This window comes from Magnolia sinica, chromosome 19, assembly GCF_029962835.1.
Source record: "Magnolia sinica isolate HGM2019 chromosome 19, MsV1, whole genome shotgun sequence".
NCBI lineage: Eukaryota > Viridiplantae > Streptophyta > Magnoliopsida > Magnoliales > Magnoliaceae > Magnolia > Magnolia sinica.
Genome location: NC_080591.1, coordinates 43,374,189 through 43,399,270, shown reverse-complemented (window position 1 = coordinate 43,399,270; position 25,082 = coordinate 43,374,189). Strand labels below are relative to the sequence as shown.

Sequence of the window (25,082 nt, the reverse complement as noted above, 5' to 3'; positions counted from 1 at the left end):
AGGTGTCTATGACTATAGTCCTTAGGTGGGCTGAATGAGAAATTTACACCTTTGCATGGATGCTATGATTAGTTTACACCTAGGTAAAAAGCTTGATTCGATGGTACTCGGTGCATGGTGCTAAAGCTTGTAAGATGGTCTCAATGCATGGATCAAGGTCCTCTCCTCCCTTAAGAACCTTGTGCATGGTGTAAGGTCCACCTAGTGAGAATCAAAATATTCATGTAAGTGAGGCCCACCTTTTAAGTATTTGTGCCTAAATTTCGTTATGTTTCTAGAAGAGTCTAAAGGTCCTTTCAGATTGTATATGTTTTTATCCTTCTCTTTGAAATGAGTGGTGAGAATTTATAGGTTAATGGGCCTAGTTTTCTTAATGCCTGACATTTAAGTTGAGAACCTCTATTTCTATTTTAGAATTCTATGTGCCACTGAGGTCTATGCATGTGTCGTAAAGGCGTTTTACTAGTTTTGTGGTTCCTTATTGCGGTGTGATGATATCATCTTTTGGCATAGAGCACTTGGATCCAAGTTTAGGTTGCACAAATATGTAATCAGATGTGTGGGACCCATTTTGTCTAAATGATGAAATATAAATGTCAACATGCCCAAAAGTTGTTAACTCCATGGGGATTATTCAGCTATTTAGAACAATCGAGGGTATTGGCTCTTCCTTTCTTCTAATTTTGGAAGGCATGCTTACTATGCATAATATACATCCCAAATAATGCATGTCTATCGGCTTTCACTAGTAGTTGGGTTGGGATTACGTTCTAGGTTGTGGTTTAGTACAAGCCCTTAATTATATTTGAGGGAATAAGTCCCTGATTGAAAGGTAAAAGCCTAAAACATATCATATTGTAAGGTTGGGGTGGCAATAGTGCTGATAATTTATCTTTAAAGTAGTTGGATGGTTGATCTGGCTAAGGAAGGAGTTTATGAAGGCCTTAACATATACAAGCTCTAATGAGTCCAACAAAGTCATGGGCCTCACATGTCGGAGATGGGATGAGATTAGGTCTTAGCAGAGCATCTAGTTGTGAAAGGACCACAACACTAGGATCTCATGTGGGTTATGCCTTTAGCCCTTGGATGAGTTGAAGGAGAGCTTGACACCTTGGCATAGATGCTACAATAGGCTTTTGGCATAATGCAAAGCTCGAGCATTGTGATCTTGCAAAGTGGGTCTACACCTTAGCCCAAGGCCATGTTTATGAAACCTAAGGTTTAGCACCATAACTTCCCCTAGGGGTCTCGATCATGGCCAAGTGGCATCCCAACAAGGTGAAATGTTTAGACAAGTAAGGCTCATCTTGGTGAGTGTCTATGCCTCAAGTTCCTTTTTATCTCTTAAGGGAAAGAGCTTCCTAGTTCTAGCTAAAAAGCTCTCTTTGGAATGAGTATGAGGGGAAATTTATAGGCATGTAGGACATAATTTTCCTAGTTTATAAAGGCTACTAATTTTTCAAGACTTATGCGCTTGCCTTAGCATTCTATGGCATAGTGGTCTTTATATGTGGTGCAAGGGTCTCTACGTAGCATAAGGATGCCTTTGGGTGGTTCGCTCCTTAGTCCCAATGAGTCAATTGTAAATCTTCGGTAGAGACTAAATGGTGATGAAACGGGTTAGCGCAACGGTGTCATTGGACACGTGGGGGCTTGTTTTGGCTAAGTACTAATTTTTATATGTAGAGGTCTCAGAACCCTTCGATTTTCCCATAGGGGATCATTAAAAAATAAATAAAAAAATCGGTGTCCCATGCCATAGGCACTTAAAATGAAGGTTTAAAATGGGTGTTATCCTAGCAAAAAACATAGCCATAGACCATCCCTTTTTCCATATGTGATACCAGTCTTGCCTCGAATCTTAGGTGTGTAGGCAGGCCGACCCCATTGCAATTTAATGTAGATTGTACTTGATAAAATTTTAGTGTGAGTAGGCTTAGATGTTGTCTATATCACTTATTGTTGAAGGTGATCTACTAAGCTTGTTGCCTTCTTCATTGAAAATTAGATTTTGTGTTTAACAATTATTGATCTATCAATAGTGATAACATATCTTGGCTTGAAAATAGTTTCTTGAAGTTCAAAGAAAACTCCACCAGCTCTCATTCGAGAGAAATGATTGAATATGGTGGAGCTTTGGCCTCTGTCGATGCCGATCTTCTCTTGCTTCAATTTATTAATTGTGTTTGAGGGCCTTTCCTATACAACCTTTATGTTTATGGAAAAGATAGTGTGTTATCACTCTCCTAGAGCTCCTTATTTATAAAAGCAAACAAGAAATTTTGAGAAAAAAATCTAACCCTAATTAGGATTGGAACTTAGGCACTGGCCTTATGAAGCATACAAGCCTAATGAACAAAACATGGATGAAAAGAAAGGAATCTCATTCTAACATTCTCTCCTAAGTTGGATCCTAGATATTTTGCATGCCTAACTTGAACATAATTATCATCAAAAGAAGACATAAGCACTTATTAAGAGCATTTACAAATTGATCCTTGGATGGAACAAGAAAAGGAGAGATGAGACATACCGTAAATTTTTCATGAAGAAATGGACAATCACCCTTTACGTGTTTGGTACATTAGTGGAATACCATATTAGAACTTACATGAATAATGACCTAGTTATCACTAAAAGAGGTATAGTAGAAACATTATTGCTAGATTGAAAAGAATTGTCGAAGCCAGAGCACTTAACTCATGGCATGTCCCATATACCGATACTCCACTTCGGTAGAAAAATGAGCAACAATAGTTTGTTTGTTACTTTATCATGAGATTAGATTACCTCCAACAAACATGTTGTAACCGGTAATGATGATGACCAGATGATCCGGCCTAATCAGCATCATGGAAGGCATGAACACAAAGATGCCCATGATTTGAAAACCTAGCTCCTTTCAAGGCGTGGACTTCAAGTAATGAAGAATATGATAAAACGCATCAAGATGGTGGGCACACAGAGAATGCATAAACAGACTCACCAAACTAACTACATAAGCAATGTCTAATCATGTCATTGAAAGATAAATTAATCTTTCCATGAGGCTTTAAAACTTCCCTAAATTTGTAAGAGGGGGAGACTCCTTGGAGTGAAGGCAATGATTTACTTCAATTAGAGTTATAGCCGGTGGTGAATATACAATACTCGTTTCTTAAGTAAGATCAATCTTATACTTTCATTTTAATATGAATATACCACTTTTGCACTGAGCAGCCTCAATGCTAAGAAAATATCACAATAATTTCAGATTCTTAATCACGGAGGTGGAAGCAAGAAACTCTTGGGCAACCTTTATGTCATCCATATTGTCATGAGTGACAAGAACATTATCAACATAGACCATTTAGATTGTAATCTTAGATGACTCCTTATCAAAACAAAATGATCAACTAAACTAGGTACAAATCCAATCTCTTATCACGTGACCGAAATGTTCAAACCACACTCGGGGTTACTACTTGAGCCCATATAGTTTTTTCTTAAGCTTCCATACTTTCTTTAGATTAGAATTTGGGAGGAGTGCTCAATGACCATTTAAGAATGCATTTTCGGCATCTAGTTGATATAATGCCCAATCACAATGAATTACTACAGGATGAATGACATGAACTGAGTTTAATTTTTCCACTAAAGAAAAAGTATCACGGTAATCCACCTCATGTTGTTGCATGAAGTCTTTGTCAATTAACTAACCTTTATAATGAGCAATTGTGTCATTTGTGTTACACTTGAGAGTGTAAAACCATTTAAGAGAAGAACATGATCGATAATCAGGTGGGAGAGGAACTAGATCTCACATGCCTTATTTGTCTAGGGTATCCATTTCTTTCATCATTGATGTTTTCCAACAAGGATCTGCAAACGCACAACTACTAAAGATGGAAAAGAGAAAAAAGATATAAACAAGGAAATTATCGAGAAAGATGAGCAAATGAATGAAGTTCTTAATTGGATGAGCAATATTGGACCTATATTTTTCTAGATTAGAAGTGTCGCATTTTGAATTTGAAGGGTAATAATATGAGGATTTCTCATTGGTCAAGCCAATACTCATAAGTCGAGAAAGATGAGCAGAGGAATGAAGTTCTCTTCGCTTTTGTCGTTGTTTACATATTCGGCTCCAATACTCAGGTTGAGATTAGGGAGATCCTAGATGTCTCATCCAGTGCAAGGTGGTCAGCTTCACTAGGGTGGAGGTGGCAAGTGATTCTAAATCAGTGGTTTCTGCCCTCTCTAATCATGTTCTTTCCTCCTGGTCCATGTGGTATTGGAGGACTAGGATCGAGTCCCTAAGGAGCATTTCGAAGGTGCGCTTTGCCCATACTCTTAGGGAGGTGAACGCTGCAGATGGCCTAACATGAATGGGGAGTGACGGGAAAGTGGAACATCGGTACAAAACGTTAGGTAATCATCACCCCCCCCCCCCCCCTTCAAAAAAAAAAAAAAAACTATTTGAGGTTCTTTATTCCTAGATAGAATTAGTTTGGGAAGCCCGCAGGTGGGCTGATTTTGTCTCAAATTTCTATCCAGATTTCCTTTTCTTCTTACGATAAGTGGGCCTGACCAGTTCGGGCCAGCCCAAAATCTTAGGCTATATAGCTACTGTAATCTCTTTTTGGTATGAATATATTACATCATAAAAAAAAGGCCAACTCTGACTCAAGAATCAAAGGAACATGTTCTACAACTAGCATAATAACATTTTGATGGACCAAAGTTACATAGATAGGTATGTAAATATGAGAAATGCTCCAAAGTAGGTGCAAGGGGCGTGCATTTTGATGGACCAGAAAGAATATGACATCTTCTGAAACCAACTTTTCTATAGTCCTGGGAAACAAATACTTATATAGCCCCTAAGAGTAGAGGAATATCCATAATACACGCACGCACTCAAACACAAACACAGACACTTAACAAATCTTGGACTAAAATTATTGTAAGTAGTCTTATGACAATGAAAAAAGCTACACATCTAAAAACTTTAGGTTGGAGACTAAATAGTGGTATATATGGGCATAAGACTTTGAAAGAGCATGTTTTGAAGATATCTAGTTAGCATTCTATTGATCAAATATGTTATAGTAACCATAACACTACCTCAATATGTTCGATAAATACTCATTTCAATGCATTGTATGACTTTCAAAAGGTGTCGACTCTTATGCTTAACAACCCCATTTTGTTATGGAGTATATACACAACATATTTGGAAATCTATTTATTTTAGTAAAATAACTATTTAAAAAACTATCCATCATTTAATAGCATTATTGTATTGAAAAACTTCCACCATTGTTTCAAATTGACTTTCAACTAGTTTAATAAATATTTTTCATAAGATAAACCCATGTGAAATGCAAAAATCATCAATAACATAAATAATATATTGAAATATAAATACTGATGAAATCAAGGTAGGACACCTATCATCGGAATGAACTAAAGGAAGAGGAAATGCCCCATTATTGCAGTCGAGGTCCTCAGTCGAGGTCTCAAACAACTCTTCCAGTCAGGGGGATGCCTCCCTTACAACCTCCCAAGGAACTGCCCCATTATATCTCATCTTCTTTTTGCTGACGATACCATTATATTCTTGAATGGCAGGCTTACCTCGATTTACTCTCTGCTAACTTTCATCTGTTCCTACGAGAATGCTGCAGGGCAGAAAGTCAACTCATCCAAGAGCAGCTTCATTATCCCCAAGAGTGCTCCCCTTAATAGAGCCAGGCAAGTTGCAAAGATTTCAGATTTCCAGCTATCTTCCCTCCCTATCACGTACCTTGGTGTGCCTATGCTCAAAGGAAGAATCCGATTCCTTCACGTGCTGCCCCTTATTCAGAAGATCGAACACAAAATCGTCGGCTGGAAGGCGAAGCTCCTCAATTAGGCTGCCAAGTTGGTCCTCATTCAGCATGTTTTTACCAGCTTTCCCATGCACATCCTTTCTGCTGTCAACATCCTAAAAAAAGCTTGGCTACACATCAGAAAGTCTCTCGCATCCTTCTTCTGGGGATCCTCAGAGGGATCCAAATGACGTCATTGGGTCAGCAGGAATGCGATCTGTTACTCGACAGCCGAGGGAGGCCTCAGGATTCGTTGGCTGACCAATGCCATGCAAGCCTTCCACTCCAAGATGGCTTGGCGTCTTCTTGAGGGAAACTCCCTGTGGGCTAGTCTAAGCATGGCGAAATACTTGCGAACATTTCTTCTCCCATCCAGCCTTTCCACGATCAGCGGTTCTAGCTTATGCGAAGACTTGCGTAAAAATTTGTTCTTCTACGTTCTCAACTCCAAATGGCTAATTGGCAAATGGAGTGTTAAATTTTGGATTCAAAATTGGACAGGTAAGGTCATGTTATTCGACATGCCAACTTCCCTCCCCCAGCCTCCAAATAGCGATATGCTTGTCTCTATTTCTGGGATTCTTCGGGCTCCTAGAGCTTGTCCCTAACCGTAAATTTCCTGCCCCCCTCAGGCCATCCAAACTATCTATGACATCGGCATATTCAAGTCCAATAGAATGGATAAACTCAGTTGAATTCTCTCCTCGGATGGCAAATTCTCTATCAAATCAGCCTGGACCAATATCCATGGGTCTAGGCCAAAGCAATAATGGGCTTCTTGGGCCTGGAACAATTTCATTCCTCTCAAGATTACTATCTTCTTTTGGAAGGTAATGCAATGCGGTCTTCTTTTGGAAGGTAATGTAAACGGCAGTTCTGGTAGATGTTTCTATCCAGCACGCTGGGATCTACCTTGCATCCAGATGCATCTATTGTGAGTAGTTGGGCTCCTCAACCATTGATCCTTCTCTCAGAGCCACTCGGTTGCAGCCCTCTTTTGCCAGCAGGCAGCCTAATAGGCCAACTCCTTAGCCCCCTGCGCCAGCCCCTCAACAGGCCCCTCTTCACCCTTCTATATAGGCTGGAACTATCCCTTCACCCAACCAACTTGCTGGTCAACATTATGCAGCAGAACCTCCTCAGTACTTCCTTCATCCTTCCTTGCATATAGGACCTAACCCTTCTTCTCCATCTAGCCAAGTAGCTGGCAGCAATAGGCTCCCAATCAGGCCTGTTCTACCCCCCACCCCCGCCAAACAGCCCTCCAACTGGCCACCCCATTTCCCTTCCATCAACAACTTTTTCTTAGCAGGCCTCTCAGCCAGCCCTTCCACAGGGACAAAATCTTCCTGCGATGATCAGTCACCCTTGCAGCAACCATCTTCATCCTGATTACTCCTTCAGCCCTCCTATTCGGCACCACTTGATTCAGGCCCCAACCCTCCATGCCAGGATATCCTCTCTACCCAACCCTCTTCCCCAGGCCAGCCATAATCACACCTTCCCTGTTAACAACACCAACCTTCCTCCAGATCCTCAAGTCGAAGACTTAGATCATCTCTTCTGCCATGGTAGAATTGCCTCCATGGTTTGGAGCCACTTTGCTTGTCTTTTCCAGATGCCTTTCATTCTGGACCAACTTATCTAAGTCAGAATCCAGCAATGGAGATCAACCGCCTCCTCATCCTCCCTGAGGCAATTCTTTCGGGGCTTGACCCCCCCCTCCCCCCTCCCAATTATTATCTGGGAAATCTGGATTGGCAGAAACATGGCTAAATTCGAGAACCAGAACTACATGGCTGTTGTCACCATCCATAGAATTTCCAACTGGCTCATTGAGATTGGTACTCTCCTCCCTAACGTGGATCAATCAGTATGGCATGATCTAGTCCTTTGGGGCTTTGGCGCTACTTATTATGTCCCCTCTTCTCCCGTTAAGGCTATTGTTGTCAGATGGGCAAGACCTCTTAATAACTGGATTAAACTAAATGTCGATGGATTTGCAAAGGGCAACTCGGGAGCTAGAGGAGGGGGAGGCGTCTGACGGGACCACTTAGAAAATATGCTTTTCGCCTTCCACAATCAATTCGGGATGTTTTCCAATATGGTTGTGTAAGCTCAAACCATGGTTGATGAACTCCACCTTTGTAAAGATATGGGTCTATCCTCCATCATTGTTAAGACGGACTCTCAAACTCTCTTTGATGCGGCCTCTAGCCCTTTTTCTACCGGTGGCTGGAAACTCTAGTACCACTTGCAATCCATTCATCAGCTTTCTGGGCCCCTTATCCTTCAGTTTTCTCACATCTTTCGCGAGGGGAACTTCGTGGCCGATGCCCTTGCCAACTTGGCCAGCAGTGGTGCCCTAGACAGGATGTTTCTCTCCTCAGGCCTTCCCCATCTCATAAAAGGGTCCATTATTCTTGACAAGCAGGGATGGGCCAGATCAAACATTGTAAGGCAAAGAAAGGTGTGGGGTAACCTTCTTCCCCTCCCAATCTCTCCATTCCCCCACCACTCTCCTCGCCTGTCGCCTTTCATGCGAGTAGCTTTGGCTGCCCATTTTTTAGTTGTTCCACCGTGCCAATCCCTGCTGCAGTCGCCCCCTTTACAACTTTGTTTTTTTTTTTTTGCTTTGGGTATTTGTTAGTCGAGGTCAACAGGCCTTTCTTTAGCTTTGTTTCTCCGCTTTGGGTATATGCTAGGTGGGGCCTGATATATATTTTTCTCATCATGGCCCCGCTCGAATGGATGTACATCCGTCTTCATCAATACAACGCTGGTGACATGTGTCAACCATTCTCTAAAAAACTAAAAAATAAAACTAAAGCAGGAGGAATAGTGGTCTTAGTTTCTTCACTGCTCTAAGTTTAGCACTGCTTAGGAAACTCACAAGTTTCCCCTCTCAAATTTAGAAAGTAGATCCCATAAACCATATGCCCGCCACTGTTTTATAGATCAAGAATGACACAATGAAAAGGAAAAAACAAAACGTAACATAATAGTACAATTGTTTGGTGAGAGCACCGGAAATAGTAAATTATTGAAAAAAGAAGAAACATGTACCAAAAAAGATAATTACATAGATGGGCCTAGTTGATATGATCCTTTTTTCCTAAAATCTTCTTCGAACAGGACCCATCAATTAAATTAATATGTTGAGGAAAAGGTGAATATGATAAGATGTTACCTTATTGGCTACCCATGTGGTCAATTATCCCAAAGTCAATGATCCATAACCCGTTCGATGAAGATGAATGACAAGAGACATGGTTAGCAAATATAACTAGTTGTCCCTCTAATTTAGCCACATTAGTAGTGGATGAGGAGGATGTAATGGTTAGGAGGCTGAAGTTCTGCAATTTTCCTAAGGAGGTCTTTTCTTTGTGTGTGTGTGTGTGTGTGGTACCCCTCTACTTCCGTGTTGTTTGTTTCATTCTAAGGATTTGAACATAGATGCAGATGCAACTAGTAATAAAGGTCACAAGTGTTACAAATTCGTGGTTATATAGAAGGAAGTAACCATGTCATAATAGTGGAGTTGTCACTTACCCAATCTTCAAAGGTTGGATCACTTTTACTGGGTTCCATTTTGGTTCAAGTGACATACCCTAATTTCTTTCTTCCAAGGAGGAATATCTTAGTTGATTTAGACCAAGTCAAATAAATAATTCCATCAAGAAAATGGTAGTAATGACAAGATTTAACTGCCCATTAGAAGATCTTATCTTATCAGGTGTAAAAGCTTTTAGGTCACCCATGACAGGAAAGGAACAAATTTTACAAGCACTAAATAATAAGAAAATAGAACTAAATAGATAAAAGCTTCACATAAGAATGACCATATAAGGCACCAACGCAATCAACTTACTTGAAATAAGGGCATAAAAAAACACTAAGATTATCTTGATGGAGTCTAGGATAAATTGATCAAAGAGGATGATGGCAACAACATTGATGATGGTGAAAGATGACCATCACTAGATTCTAAGTGGTAGTAATCACTGATAGTTGCTTACTGGTGAGGGTTGTTGCTATGAGCAGTGTGATTGTTGTTGCTAACGACGATGGCCACCATTCTTCCAAGCAACGGGGAGAGCAAATGGCAGAGCGGTATGGGTTGTTGCTGTGGGTGGTGGTGACCACCACTACCTACAGTGACGACTGTCACAGTTTGGTGGTTGGCAATGCCTACAACGGTGCTTGCCACTATTCCAAGTGATATTAAGGGCAGATGCAAGTGACACATGAGGCAGCTACTATGGGCGGTGGTGCTTCAGAGTCCAACACAATCATGATGATTGTGAGACGTTGTGGTTACAGTTGAGCACCACCATAGTGGCACACACACACAAATGCTATCTAGAGAACCAATTCTCATGCATGGGAACTTTGTTAGAACTTGCGACATATGATGTGGGCACAAAATCCGAAAAATTCATTAGATGAGTCACCTCATGAAACCATCTGGACTAATTTTTCTTCTTATCCAAAAATTTGGTGGGCCATAGGAAATTGAAAACCTCCGGATCCTTGATTTGCCTCTAACTTTGCTATGGCCCACTAGATTTTTAGATCAGCCCAAAAAATTAGTTTTGGGTTTCATGAGGTGACTTCTTTTTTCTTTTTCTTTTTTTTAATAAAGCCCCAACGTCTGCCCACTTTTTATTTTTCAAAAAAAAAAAAAACTATACACGAGCTGCTATACAACCCCTACCCGGACTCCTCATCAGCCCTAATGGCGCCCAAGCCCACCTAATCTAGCAAAATCAGACCTCTAATGGATGCCGGAATACTAACCAAACTATCCACAACTATGCTCTCTTGCCTCTCACCACCCCAGCGAGGCAGGCCATCAGCAGGGCCGTTACCTTCTTGGTAGATGAACCTCAGCGAAATGGAACCTCTCTTCATGAGGTTCATTATCCTAACAACACACGGTGTCCCCTGCCATGAGGGGGACGATCTCCCCTGAAGAAGGTCAATAACCAACTTTGAATCCGACTCAAGCTCAATCTAGAGGAACCTCTTATTAAGAGATAAAAGGAGCCCATCATGCACCACCCTTAACTCCGCTTTGTTGTTAGAACCCCACCCATAACCTGAAAAGAAAGTAAAGAGAAATTTACCATTACCATCTCTCACTAGAATCCCATCTCCTGAAATACCTGGGTTCCCTCTAGCGGAGCTATCAATGTTTAGCTTAACCCAATTGTTGGCTGGCATAACCCAACGAATGACATGTAGACGAGTTTTACTTCGAGGGGGAGCAGGAAGACAAAAGATCTCCCAAGCTTGATGCCGCCCGTGGGGCCCTGCCTTACCCTTGTTCTCAGCCACAGATAGTTCCTTCACTCACCACTGAATACGGGCCAATCACATGCCAAAATTGACTTTCTTATCTTTGTAATGGGCAGAGTTTCTATCTCGCCAAATCTCCCAAAAGATCAGATCGGGGAGGGATTTACAGATGATGAGAGGCACTCGCCCATTTGCCGAGGCAATCCACCATTGTCTGACCCTGTCTATCATTGATTGATTGGGCATGAAGGAAATCCCAAGACAAGCACCCACGTGGGACCAAATCCTCATGGCAAGAAGCCCATAAAGGAAGAGATGATTAGCAGATTCAGGGCTTGGCCGTTGGATGCCGCCCTCGGTGTAGCACACGCACATAGAGGCCAAAGAAATTCCTTTTTCCTGGACTCTCTCTCCTCCACCGCGACAGCATCTTACAATAATCTCCACAAAAACATGACGATTTTTGAAGGGAGTTTCTCGTGCCACACCCAAGCTTACCAGCTCCTGGAAGGGGCAGGCGTCCTACCATGGGCCCATGCAGATTTCAGGGAGAATTTTCCTGAAGGTTTTAGGGGCCAAAAGCAGTCATCCACCTCCGTAGAGATGAAGAACCCCCCAAGGAAAATGATATCCTGTGCCTCTTCTGACAGAAAGGAGAAAACGGATGAAGGGGGGAGAGGACCTGTAGGACCCAGGAAGTCTTTAATCGCCATCGACCAAAGAGCAGTAGGGACTGGCCGGATGGTGTTTTACAATAGAGGACCAAGCCCTGTCCAATTGGTTGTCCAAAGGTTATGCTCGCCAGGGCCCATTGACCACTGAACGGTGCTGTCAACCATGGGCAACAACTGACTGATTTTACTCCACAGGGGGGGGGGACCGCATAGCAGCCGTTTGGATAATCTGGGAGGGGGATAGATCAGAGCCGTGTTTTTCTCTCATTAGAAGGGCCCAAGGGCTTCTCGAATCACTGAATTTTACAGTCCAAGCCAACTTCATTCTTTGCGCATCCATCACTTCTTGCAGCTTCCTAATGCCCAAACCCCCCTCCTCTGGAGGTCTTGTAACTGAGTTCCAAGCTACCCACGGGAGCTTCCTTTTTCCGTCCGCCCAGCCCCAAAAAAAATTTAAAGAAACACTTTTTTAGTTTAGCAAGCACCTGCTTCGGGGCAATGGCAGCGGCCAAGACATGAAGGGGAAGGCTGCGAAGAACATGGCAAATGAGGGTGATTCTTCTAGCTTGGGATAAGAGTCTTACTTTCCAGTTGCTAACTTTTTTCTCCACTCTATCAACCGGGAATTGGAAATCAACAACTTTAACTCGACCCTTGGAGATGGGCACCCCGAGATAACCGACCCCTGAGGTGGCACGGCTCATGCCCAAAATCCTTTTAATGGACCTAACCCTGTCTGAAGAGAGTTTGTCTAAGCAGAGAAAATAGCTTTTACTTCTATTTATCTTTTGCCCCAATGCGGCCTGGAAGGAGGAAAGGAAATCAGAAACCCCTTGTAACAAAGATCTACAGTCATTCATAAATAGGAGAGTATCGTCAGCATAAAGCATGTGGGAAGGGACCGGGCACCCTCTACGGATCTTGAAGGGTTGACTTCGCCCAAAAATCATGAACTACCTAAAGCTTCTGGAAAAGGCCTCAGCTGCTAGAATGAACAGATAATGAGATAAAGGGTCCCCCTGGCGGAGCCCTCTAGTAGCCTTAAAATAACCAGCCAGCTCCCCGTTGATCAAGATGGAGAACCAGTTGTTACCCCAACACGTTTTCATCAAGGAAATCCACCTACCACTGAAGCCAAACTTGGATAACACCTGTTTAAGGAAACCCCACTCGACCCTGTCATAGGCCTTTTCTAGGTCCAGCTTAAACACAATGTTACCTCCTCTGATTTTCCTATTAATGTCCCTCATCACTTCTTACACATATGCAATGTTCTCTGAGATAGGCTGCCCTTTTACAAACGTGCCTTGCTCCTACAAAATCAGCATTGGAAGGAGGCTACTTAATCTGGCCGCTAGAAGCTTGGCAAAAATTTTATAAATGACATTGCAAAGGCTGATAGGACAGTAGTCTCTGAAGGAAGACGGACCCGGACCCTTTGGCACCAGACATATAAGAGAGGAGGAGAACGCACGCTGGAGGGTTCCACCATTGAACAAAGAAGTTGTTGCCTTGTGAATGTCTGCTCCCACAATGTGCCAACAATGAACGAAGAAAGCACTGGAGAAACCATCAGGACCAGCTGCTCCTTCTTGGGGGATGTCCGCAATCTCCTGGCGAACCTCGTCTAAGGAGGGAGGCGGCAGAAGGGCAGCATTATCCACATTTGAAAGAAGAGATGGCATGGCGTGGAGGAAATCAGAATCGTCTGCAAGGGTCTTCACAGTGAAAAGAGCAGAGAAAAATCCAATAGCCACAGATTTAATGGTCTCCTGGTCAGAGAAAACATTCAATGAATCATCAATAATAGAATAAATTTCTTATCGTCGTACCCCGTCCGCTGCAGAAGTAGAGAAGATCCTTATATTCCTATCACCCTCTTTTAGCCAAGAATTTTTGGCCTTTTATTTTTAGAATACCTCCTCCATCAGCTGTAATTTGGCCAGCTTTTCTGGCAACCGCACATTCCAGTTGCTAGTCCGTTTCCCTCAAATCCTGCATGTTCTCTTCGATATCTGTCAGATCCTGTTTAGCCTGTTTAACCTGGAGGAAGACATTACCAAAGACCTGTTTGTTCCAGATTTTCAGGGCCAATTTGACTCTGTGTAATTTTAGCTGGATGTTGAGTAAAGGCTGGGAAGAGATGTCCTTTGCCCAGGCTTCTTTAATGATATGCATAAAATTTTCATGCAGCGTCCACATCTTTAAGAATCTGAAAGGCCTGGCTGAAGACTGCATAAGCCTCGGGAGCGAGAGGAGGGGCATGTGGTTAGAGTTGTTCCTGGGCAGGTGTTGAACTCGGAATGTCGAAAAAATGTCAGTCTAACGATCGTTGAGCGACACCCTATCCAGCCTCGCCCAAACTCTAACTAGTCCCGCTCTATTGTTGCTCCAAGTGAAATGACTACCTGAGAACCCTGCATCTAGCAACCCTACCTTGTGAATAACTTCTGTAAACTCAGACTCACTAGTTAAGTCTGGGAGCCTTGACCCCAATCTCTCCTCTGCCAAAGTCACTGCACTAAAGTCCCCCGTTACTACCCAAGGCATCTGGGAGTTTCTACTAATGGATTTCATGTCTGCCCAAAGAGATCTTCTGAGCAATCTAGAACATTTGGCGTAAACCACTGAGAGAAGAATAGGCGCCCTATGGCCCTACAGGGAAACATTAAGATAAATCATCTGATTAGAGATAGTCTCAGCTGAAACATTGAGATGGTTTTGGAAAAACACCCATATCTTTTCACCTGCTTCTGTGTTCATAGCCCTTCTCTTTAATTTTCTTAGCCTGCAACACCATTCTCCCTCCCCGATCTTGTCGAAAGCTTTTCTGCATTTCTTTTTTCTATTCCTGCCTCTTCCAGGGCCCTGGTTTGTTGCGAGCATTTCTACTAAAGATTTTCCCAGTGATAGAGGAATTTCCACCTGGCCCGGGGGATCTACTGGGGGAGGAACCTCCTTCTCTAAGGATGGAGACATCCCCGAAGGCTGCTGGGAGGTAGGCAGACCTATCAGGGGTTCGCTGTTTGAGGGCATTTGTTGAGGTTCACAAACCTTGGCTGAGTTTCTCTGTCGAAATAAGGAGAAAGGTTAGCTGCTAACTGAAGTGACTTTTGAGGGCTCTGGAGGGACAGCGGGCTTTTCCTGACTGGGAGAAAAGGAGTTGGGATACCTTCCTCATTGTCACCTGAGGAACGCTAGGGAGAACACCCAGCTGACCTGGGTCTGCCCATCTAAAGCAGGCTTTTGCTCTTATCTCAACAATTATAAAGCATTGGTTACAGGTGGACCTTGTGTATAGCAGGATCCGTAGCGACATGTTCATTTGAATTGGCCAGGGTTGGTCCTTCCATTCCTAATGGACTGAGAGGGTAGTCCTCTGCATCTAGGCAACTCAACGTCATTTCCTATAAGAATCTCACTCCCTGAGTAGACTTCGGGGTTTTGTCTAAGTCTGCAGAAGGAGTTTGCATTCCCTCTGACTTGACTAGCAGTGGGAGCTCCGGATCTAAGTTTTCAACAAATCCAGACGCATATTGGGGAGACCAAAAGATGGGGCGGTCTAGAATCTGGACTCCCGGCATAAGGGTGTTTGGAGGAATGCTACCTCTAGGCGGCTGGTGGCCTCTGGTATCCTCTCCGACTGGAATGATAGCTAAAGGCTCCATGAATGGGGAACCTGGGCTGGATGGCCTGTCTCCAATTAAACTACACGGCCTATGCTCGATGTAATTAGGTGTCCCCTCTCTAACGATAACTATTCTGTTTTAAGAGTCATTTTGACAAACAACTCTTAGGTGGCTCATGGTTCCTTGGTTTGAGCATTGGAATCTCCTCTCAACCCATTCTTTGGTGCTCTCGACTACTTGCAGCTAGATCCCTGAGTGGCTAAGAGGGGGATCTCTCTTCCCACCCTCTGGTTGAGACTCTATCTCAGCATAGATGGGGTATTCTTTATCTAGCACCTTCAATTTCAACACCTATCGCACATTTACACCTGGGCGAAGACGAACTTTCACCCTAGCATACATTTGAAACAACCCAAATCTAGAGTTAGTGTCCATCTATGTTACCTGCCCGAAATAGTTCCCCAAATCGAGAATAACTGCTTCAAACCATACATGAGCCGGGATTCCAAAAATCCGGATCCAATAATCTTCTTAGGATTTTTCTTCAAATTCTGACCATAGGCAGATGATTTCAGCCCCATTTAGGTGTGGAGTTGGGAGTCTACAAAGAAATTTGTAAACTCACTTTCTAATTTCAGGAATATCAGGAAATGGCATGGGGAAGTTCTGATCACGTCTATGGCTGCAGACGTGAATCTGGAACTCAACGTCGAAATGGGTTTCAAAAATGAAATTCCCTTATCCACTACATGCCCTATCAGTCCCAGTTTAAGTTCCTTCAACTTTCTTGAGACTATTTCCACATCTGCGATAGTGGTGGTATCCGCATGGGGTTTTGGAAAGGTAACCTGAGGGGGGTGGGGAACGTTCCCCCTGCTGACAGCATCTGCGAAAGAGGAGGGAGGGGGACGATTAGGCATGGGAGGCTTATCTGTAGGCATTGGATCTACAGTCTGCGAGAGAACCTTCTTAGGAGCCGTATTATGAGGTCTGGCCACCTTCACCGTCACCTCCCTCCTATTAATCTTTCTTCCATTGAGAACTCCTATTGCAGCCCTAGCATCATTCTCGTAGTGAAATCTGATAAAAGCATACCCTTCGGAAGAGGACGTACCCGAAAAGGAAGGTATGAAGATATCGTTCACCTTGCCGTAGTGGTGGAAAATCATGTGGAGATCGGTCGCCGAGCAGTCGAATGGGAGGTTCCCCATAAAAACGTTGAATCCTTGAGCTTTGGTCCTTGAGAATCTGTTGACCACTGCATTCTTGGGAGATATACCTCTCGATTCATCTCTCCTCCGCAAACCGCTTCTAGAGGGGGTGTGGTGTTGCCCCCTCATACGATGAAACACTAAGAAGGTGTCGTCGCAGGTTTAGTTTTTCTGACCCACCCAGTTCTTAGGAGCCATATTACGAGGTCTGGCCACCTTCACTGTCACCTCCCTCCCGTCAATCTGACATGAGGTGACTCATCCAATGGACCCTTCAGATTTTTTGTCTATATCATGTATCAAAAGTTCTCACGAAAGTTCCTTTGAGAACTAGATCTTAAGAGAGCATCTCTCTCTCTCTCTCAATAGCTATCCCAGCTCTAATACCATTAGAGCTGCACATGAACTAAGTTAACTCGGTTAACTCGCTCAACTTGACTTGAAAAAGCTCCATTCGACTCGGTTCAAAACTGAGTCCGAGCTGAGTCGAGCAAATTTTTTTTATCTAAAAAAAATTTTAAGCCAATTTCGAGCTTGCTTGAGCTTGACTCGACTCGGATCGAACGTCAACTTGAATCAACTCGGATCGAATTGGCTCGGTGATTCAGATATTTTGATATTAATGCTGCTTGCCAAGTGTTTGATGAAATGACTCAATGAAGTATTGTTTCAGGTACGTACATTCTCTGCGGGATCAGCTAGTGGCGAGGAATGAATGGATACAAAACAAATCACTAAAAAAAAAAAAAAAAAAAAAACCTTCACATTATAAAATTGCCCTCAAATCATGATTTTGATGTTGCCCACCAAGTGTTTGATGAAATACCTGAATACTGTTGTTATTGTTTTACATTTTGTGAAAAATTGAAGATGCACTCTATGTGTTTGAGAAATGCCACACAGGCTCGAACTCGGCTCGAAGTGGTCTGAGCTGGCCAGTCAGGCTCGAGGACAAAGCCGAGCTGAGTTCGAGCTGGGGTTAGCTATTGGCTGACCCGTGCCAAGCTCAACTCGCTTCAACTCGTGTACAACTTATACCATCTTTGTGGGAAAAAGGTTGTGTTCTCTCTCTTTCACACTCTATTTATAGAAACGAGCAAGTGAAAGAAAGAAAAATGCTAACCTTGGTTGGGATTGGACCCTAGGCCTTGGCGTTACAAAGTACACACGCCCAATGGACAAAAATGGGCTGAAAGAAAGGAAAGCCATTCTAACACTACAAGTAAATGGTGATAATATTAGTGCGGCACATATGGCTTTTAATCTAGTACCTCATACTCAAAACTAATTACATTGGGATGATTATCATTTTGTTTGCAAAAGGGTCACGTGTAGTGAATTTCATGTTCTCTTTGCTCCCAGATACTGATCAGACTGTCAATATCTCTATTAAAGGTCTGCCAAGTGCTTGATTTCATTTTTTGAAGGACATATTGATCCTAGCATAGTTATCGCATCCATTTGAAGGGGGTATTAGGATAGTTCACACATATCTCACGTGTGACATTTGGATGATATAGAACTAATGTACCGTAAGGGAATTATTATAATTAAACAAGGAATATAATGTTAGTAAAAATCCTAAATGGAAGTGGTCATTTTAAAAACCCCGTCTCTTTCTAGTTGCAAGTGTTAGAGGTATATAGGGAAAAAAGTTCTCCACTAATATTTTGTTTCTGGGTTTGGGTTGCATTGGGTAATATAATCTAGTGAAATAAATTGCTAGAACCCACTTGTTTCCATGTTCGATAACCAACAAACTCTTATATCCTACTAAACAATGACGTGCTTCGATATTTTATTGTGGTACTTGAGATTATAAACTAATTTCTAGTGTTTCTGTTTTGTATAAGGGGCATTTGGTTGCACTAAATATTGTGAAATTTCATAATATTTTGCACAAAATTAGATTGATTAAAAATGAAATTTCATTATATTTGTTACAACCAAATGCACCCTATATCAACATATAGCTTGGACAAAAATGTATAGTAACAACAAAAACATAATGGAAACAAAATGAAGCTGATCTTGTCAAAACATATTTATATGTAGCTTATCTAGTTCCGAAAAAGAAAAAGGAAAAAAGGGAGAGCTTAAAATCCGACTTTTTTCTGCATAAACGACCTCTTCTTGGAAAGGCTTGGATATAACTGCTAAAATCACTAAATTCAACATGGATGTGTGACAGCTGATCATGACATCTTTGTTCAATAAGTCACGGAATATAATGGCACATGTGGAAGTGCAATCTTCATCTCAGAGAGATGTTTGGAGCTTTTTCTTTTTTTCTTGTTCTTTTTTTTTTCCTTTTCCTTTTTTTTTTTTTTTATTTTTATTTTTATTTTTATCTAGCCTCCTACTTGATACAAATATTCACCAGAAATATTAAGTCTTTTCAGGAGTCATAAGGCAGAAAAAAGAATTATGTAAATCAATGTAGAGATAACTTACATTTAAGAGAAGGTTCCAAGTCCAACTGGTTGGACCATAAGTTATCATCCACCCAATGAATAATTAATTTCCAACCTGTCATGTGCAGAAGGGATGGAACCCTTCCAATAAGTTGGACCCACCATGAGGATCACCTTATGCAAAAAATAGCCCAAGGCCATAGAAAACAATATAGAGCAGATGAAAAATAGCATAATTTGGTCTACTGGATGAGTAGCTGATTTTTGCCTTAGTTGATCCTCATAATGGGGCTGATCTATTGAAAGGGTTAGATGCACATGTACAACATAGATTGGAAATTATACACTTGGTGGATGCTAGCTTGTAGTCCAATTGGTTGGACTTGTGACCTTCGCAGTCAATATATTTTCAAAAGATCTTTAAACCATAACTATTACTAATTACAAGGGCTTATTGCATACAACATATTACATCTTTTTCATAACCATATATATTCAATCTCAATTTATTTAGGGTTTGTTTGTTTGTTTGTTTGTTTTGTCCATTATCACGGTAATATAAAGAAAATGATCAATGATTATAAATTACTTTACTCATCTCCTAATGATAGCATCATTTGACCGTGATGATGATACTTTTATATTATTTGATTTATCAATAAAATGTAATGATGACAATTTTATATTACTTTTATGTTATTATTTAGATGAAGATTTTATAATAATTACATGCAATGATTACAAATTATTTTACTTGTTGCTAAATATATCTACATTTGACTAACTATTTTATGTTTGAATTGCATAGTAAAATAGTAATGATGACACAATTAGTTTACATATTACCAAAAAATGACTACAGCAAATCATGTACTAGAGAAGATTTTATGGTCCCCTCACAATGAGCTAGTCTTGGTTTGTTGCCACTCAACCGTCCATGCAAATGTAAAATTCACTATGCTACGGACAGTGAGAAAAACCAGATCCGTTGAAGAATCCTACTAACCAATATATTTCTCCATGATGAGTTTGATCCATTGACATTATTTTAATGCTGATCACAACCTGTTTGAAGGCAACAAAATGAACAGCTAGGATTGGCCTTTTCATGTAATTTCATTTTAAGCTTACCATGAGCCATCCACAACATGATCCACTAAATGGTAGGTCTTTTCTCACAACCGTAAACCCATGGGTGCGGTGTAGTGGCAATGAACCAGGACTGGTTTACAGCAAGCGCGCGGGGCCGCAAAGACTAATATTGACAGCTTAATGACGCCTTAATGAACGGTGTCCTAAAATTTTGCCTGAATCTATGGGAGGAAGTCAAGAAAAAGTAACATTTCAAAGGGTTTTAATAGAATGCGGGGCCCTGAATAAAAGGTCCCAATCGGGCTTCTTTCACACCATTTGATGGCAGACCAGTCATATATCTGGGACACTCATCAGAAACTGTACGCTGTGAAATAGCCTGGACCAAAAATTAATATTGGTCAGCTGATTTGGCAAATTACACACACTTATATGAGAACAATGCGCAGGCTAGAAAAGAAATTTTCCCATGATCCAAATCCAGCATGCATGTGTGGCACTGGATGAATGTGCTACCATGATTTTTCTCTTACATCCATGTGAAAAATTACTAGCTGATGAATGGCCCCAACCTCTAACATGCATGCCATAAAGTGATGTTAAAGAGAACCAACATGGTAGTTGTGATCCTGGATCTCCGCATTCCATTAAAACACCACTGCTCATCTGCTACTTTGGATAGACAAGTGAATTGAACTGTGAATTTTCAGTTGAATAAAGAGGTAATTATTAAATAAGTGTTTTCTAGGTTCCAAAATGAAGTAGCCCTCAAATTGCATTTGTGTTTGTTTCATATACAACTTGAAAGTAAGGTAATTGCAATTTGGAGCCAAGACCCTCAGTGTGAACGGATGGTGGGAAATAACAATTTGGAACTAGCCAAGACCCTTAGTGTGAACGGATGGAGGGAAATAACAATTTGGAGTCAAGACCCTCAATCCGACAGTGCATCCAAACACACCCTTAGGGCCAGTATTTAAGACGATTGAAATGAGTTAATCTCATTTCAGTTAATCATAATTATGTATCAGAGATCAAGATTGTCAGTTATCAATATTATTTTGGTCCCTGACCAAAATGGAATATGCTCTGTAATTCATAATTACCATTGCCTAAAATTAGATAAATTCATTTTTAGGCATCTACCAAACAGGCCCTTAAGAAATCCATTTTGGGTAATAAAGGAGAAAAAAAGGAAGGGAGAGAAAGGTGTAAGCATGATAGTTGAACTTACGTTGACATGTATCATGAACATGCTCCTGAAATAATCAGAAGTAATGTGAGCGGTTACCACCTCCAGCTTATGTTTCTCCAGTATGTAGAAAATGGTGGTTAAGGTCCCTGGCTTCCGAGCAGTGCATACACTAATCTGTGCATCATTGCCACTCACGCTCAAGACAACGTTGGGAGATGACCATGTCTGGAAGGACTGTGGAAAACAAGGAAACGAGAGGACGGGAGGTGAGTTGATCATGGCCCAGTTCTTCGACGATGTCTGATCAGCTATAAATGTCTCTCTTGATTCAATGGCTGGGGTTCGCGGTGTGACCATTAATTTATTGTAGTCAGTGGTTGCCCCTCGGATGACTTCTAGCCTTTGTTTCTGGAGCTTCTGTATGGACTGTTGGAGAGTTTTTATGTAACTGACTGCTTCGTCGACAATGGTGGATTTGTCAGCCTGTAGAAAGGTAATGAAAATGTTTGGAGTTATAAGCTCATCTGATGCTGGTTGCCTCGCCTAACTTCTCTATTACTAATCCCACATATGGCTAGAGCAATCGAAACCATAGATCTTGTGGCCTTCCATGCGGATATGTCATGGTGATTTCACAACTGTGGCCAACTAAATAGTATGATTTTCATTCATTGAATAGAGAGCGTGGCTCCCTTGTTTTTTCCCCTCAACCTTTTTCTTGATCTACCATTGGCGGGCCACTTAGGGTGATGTTGAAGATTGTCCCATTGCTGTGGCTTTGGAGGTGCCTTCCGTACTGGTGGTGGTCACCACATCAACGCTTCTAATTGATCTAAAGAGGGCCAAATGTATGGTACAAATGGAGTTGACAAGATAAGCATCCCTAGCCATTCTCCATTTTGTTTTTTTGTTTTTTTTTTTTTTAAGCTGTTGTATAAAATCTCACACCCTATGAAAAAAATAGGAAAAATTGAAAGAATCCTGAGGTCCTAAGAGAAGATAATGTGTACACACATAGATTTGGTGCACAGGTATGGCGGGTGAGAATCCCTGACATGTATTCTAAAGTTCTAAAGTAGGATTTTTACCAATTTTTCACAATAAACCACCCCATTATCTTGCACCAACAAATGAAAATAGGAAGACTTTACAGCTGCTAACAAGAGACTTGCATAAAAAAACTTATCTGTGGGGAGGGGTATCTCTCTCTCTCTCTCTCCCCCTTTTAGAAGGATGGTCTTCCTTGAGAAAGTAAACGGTAAAAATCTAGTCTAGTCAATTTGCCTTCTGAAATTAAATCTTCATTTGTCAATTTCATTGTAAAAGACAATTTCTCCAACCTGGTATTTAATAAACTAGAGAAAAAGAAAAGGAAAGTAGCAGTATGATGGGGATAGTTCACTGATATTTTGAAAATGACTGTGAATCATCCACTGTACAACATAGCATACACGTACATAAATCCATACTTTGCAAACATGGGATTAACTGATCAGATGATCCTAGCTATCTGAATTTTCCAATTGAATTTGATTGTATAGCTGACCAATTCAGTTTAGACAGCCCAAGTGATAGCCACAAGGTTGATTGTTAGGAATTAGCTAGGATCATTCTCTCAATCTGATATTGAGATAACATTCGATCCATGACGGAGCTCTCAATTTGGACGGTCCAGATTGCCTTACGTGTTATTCCATGTGTACAGTGTATGGATCACCGCCATCTTCTGCGAAGAGAAAGCATACCACAAACTTTCATTTGGAGTACCTTGGCAGGTAGTTGAGGAAGCAGGGCGTGAAGATTAGAGAACATGTTCCTCATCTTTTTCCTTCTCTCCCTCTCAGTCCATATATGAATCTCATGGTCTGATTCACCACCTTTGTTTTCATTCCAGTCTGTGGTTGGGATACCACCTTTCATATTCTTTGAAACCTCGCTTTGTCCTCGCTTCCGGCCAGCTTCTGTGGCCACGGTCGCCGTCGGACTATTCGAGTTTGACTCGGTTGGAGGCTGTTTCACCGATTTTGACTCGCTCCCACCGGAATTGTCCGAATTTGAGAAAGCCCATGACTGAGTTTCCCAAAGCAAGTTACCATGGCCACGGCCACCACCTTCAGACATGGAAATAGAAGGAAATTGAGAAAGAGAGAGAGAGAGAGAGAGAGAGAGAGAGAGAGAGAGAGGAGAAAAAGGAGGATACGGGGGAAGGGAGTTTTAAAAAGGTGGCAATATTTAGCTGAGGCGATGATTCGCCTGCAAGAAAGGGACCAAAATACAATCATATGACAATGCCGTTATTGGCGTCGAAACAAAAACGGATAGCAACGCGCGTGCTACAAAGATTTCTTAGGCGGGCCTTTTTCAAAATGCTACCCTTTTTTCCTTTAATTACGATAGTGCCTTTCCTCCCTGTGACAACATAACATGGAATCTTCCAAGTTCATGCAAGATCCAGGCCATTCAATAGGTGGACCCAATTGTGTATTCATCTTAGCTTAGAATAGTAACAGTCCAACGCTGCCATTGCTGCTTGGTGGTCTTTGTACAATTCTTTATTTAGGTAGCCCACCGAACATGAAAATAATTATTTATATGCATGTTCACTAGGCGGTTACTGGAGAGAGAGACTTATTGAATTTCAAAATAGAGGTGGTATTTCCTCTTGGCTTCCAAACTTATTTTGTAGACGTGGAAACCTTGGTTGATCTATCCAAGCCATTGATCCGATGGACCCTATCATGGATAGACCACTTTCAGAATACCCTATCAATTGTACTCAAACTCTCCTTTTTGTTGTTGGCGTGTGAATACATGGTTGAAAAGATATGCACAACCAAACCACAATCAGTGAAGGAAAGACAAAAGATTCGATCGCTGGAATCTTCTGGTTTGGGAGACTATGGGGGAATGGTCCATCCTCAACAGGAATCATTAGATCAATGGCTTGGATTGAGGAACTACAGGCCTGTATATATTAACTAAGTTCCCAGTACCCTATTGGGAAAAGAAAAGAGAAAAAACGAACTGGGCCTCTAAAAAAAAGAAAAAAAAAAGGTGGAAAATAAAAATAGATGAGAAGGGAGGATAGCATGTGTGGAAAGAGTTTCTAACCCGCTTTCCCATGAATAGACGTGCTTCTGTGCATGGTTGAGGATTATGACGGGGGTTTCTACTTTCCAGGTGTAATATTTTCTTTCTTTCATGTAATATACATCTTGTGGCAGTGGCACCGAGCCTTCACCAAACGAAAAATAAAACAGAAAGTATCTGGCTTCTGTTTATTTAGAATTGTTAATGGATTACAGTGATGTGGTTTGCCGACGTATGTGCATCTTTACCTGCATTCCATGATAACCTAAAGATTACGGTCATGGGATGGCTAACCCGTACACAATACGCTCGTAATGTGACCCACTCCACACCATCACTTGAAAGAATTAATGGCTTTAGGAAATTGGGACGCAGATTGGGTAATCCCCGCTCCCAACCAGAGACAGACGGTCCGGGGGGCTCTATAGGGCCCACTGTGATGTATGTGTTTTATCCAGGCCGTCCATCCATTTTAACTGATCATTTTAGGCATAAACTTAGAAAAGAGGCAGAATGAAGGCTTAAGTGGACCACACCACGGGCAGGAGCAGTGACAAGGATGCTAACTGTTCAATCCATTTCAGGGCCACCATGATGTTTTTTGCCATTCAACCTGTTCAT

The 25,082-nt window shown here is 41.7% G+C and overlaps 1 protein-coding gene across 4 annotated transcripts in view; it reads right to left on the bottom strand.

Moving 5' to 3' along the window:
• The window catches only part of LOC131235413 (transcription factor bHLH95), an 80,768-nt gene extending 57,221 nt beyond the window's left edge, over positions 1 to 23,547 (bottom strand). For 2 of the 4 annotated variants that reach the window (XM_058232589.1, XM_058232591.1), the window contains exons 1-3: positions 23,139 to 23,547; positions 21,411 to 21,854; positions 20,492 to 20,555 (exon numbers count right to left, since the gene is read on the bottom strand). In XM_058232589.1, the coding sequence (XP_058088572.1) occupies positions 20,492 to 20,555; positions 21,411 to 21,854; positions 23,139 to 23,492 (862 nt within the window). In that variant the 5' untranslated portion in view covers positions 23,493 to 23,547. The remainder of the gene's footprint in view (positions 1 to 20,491; positions 20,556 to 21,410; positions 21,855 to 23,138) is intronic. The other 2 variants (XM_058232593.1, XM_058232592.1) reach the window with 2 other exon arrangements.
• Positions 23,548 to 25,082: the final 1,535 nt, after the last annotated feature.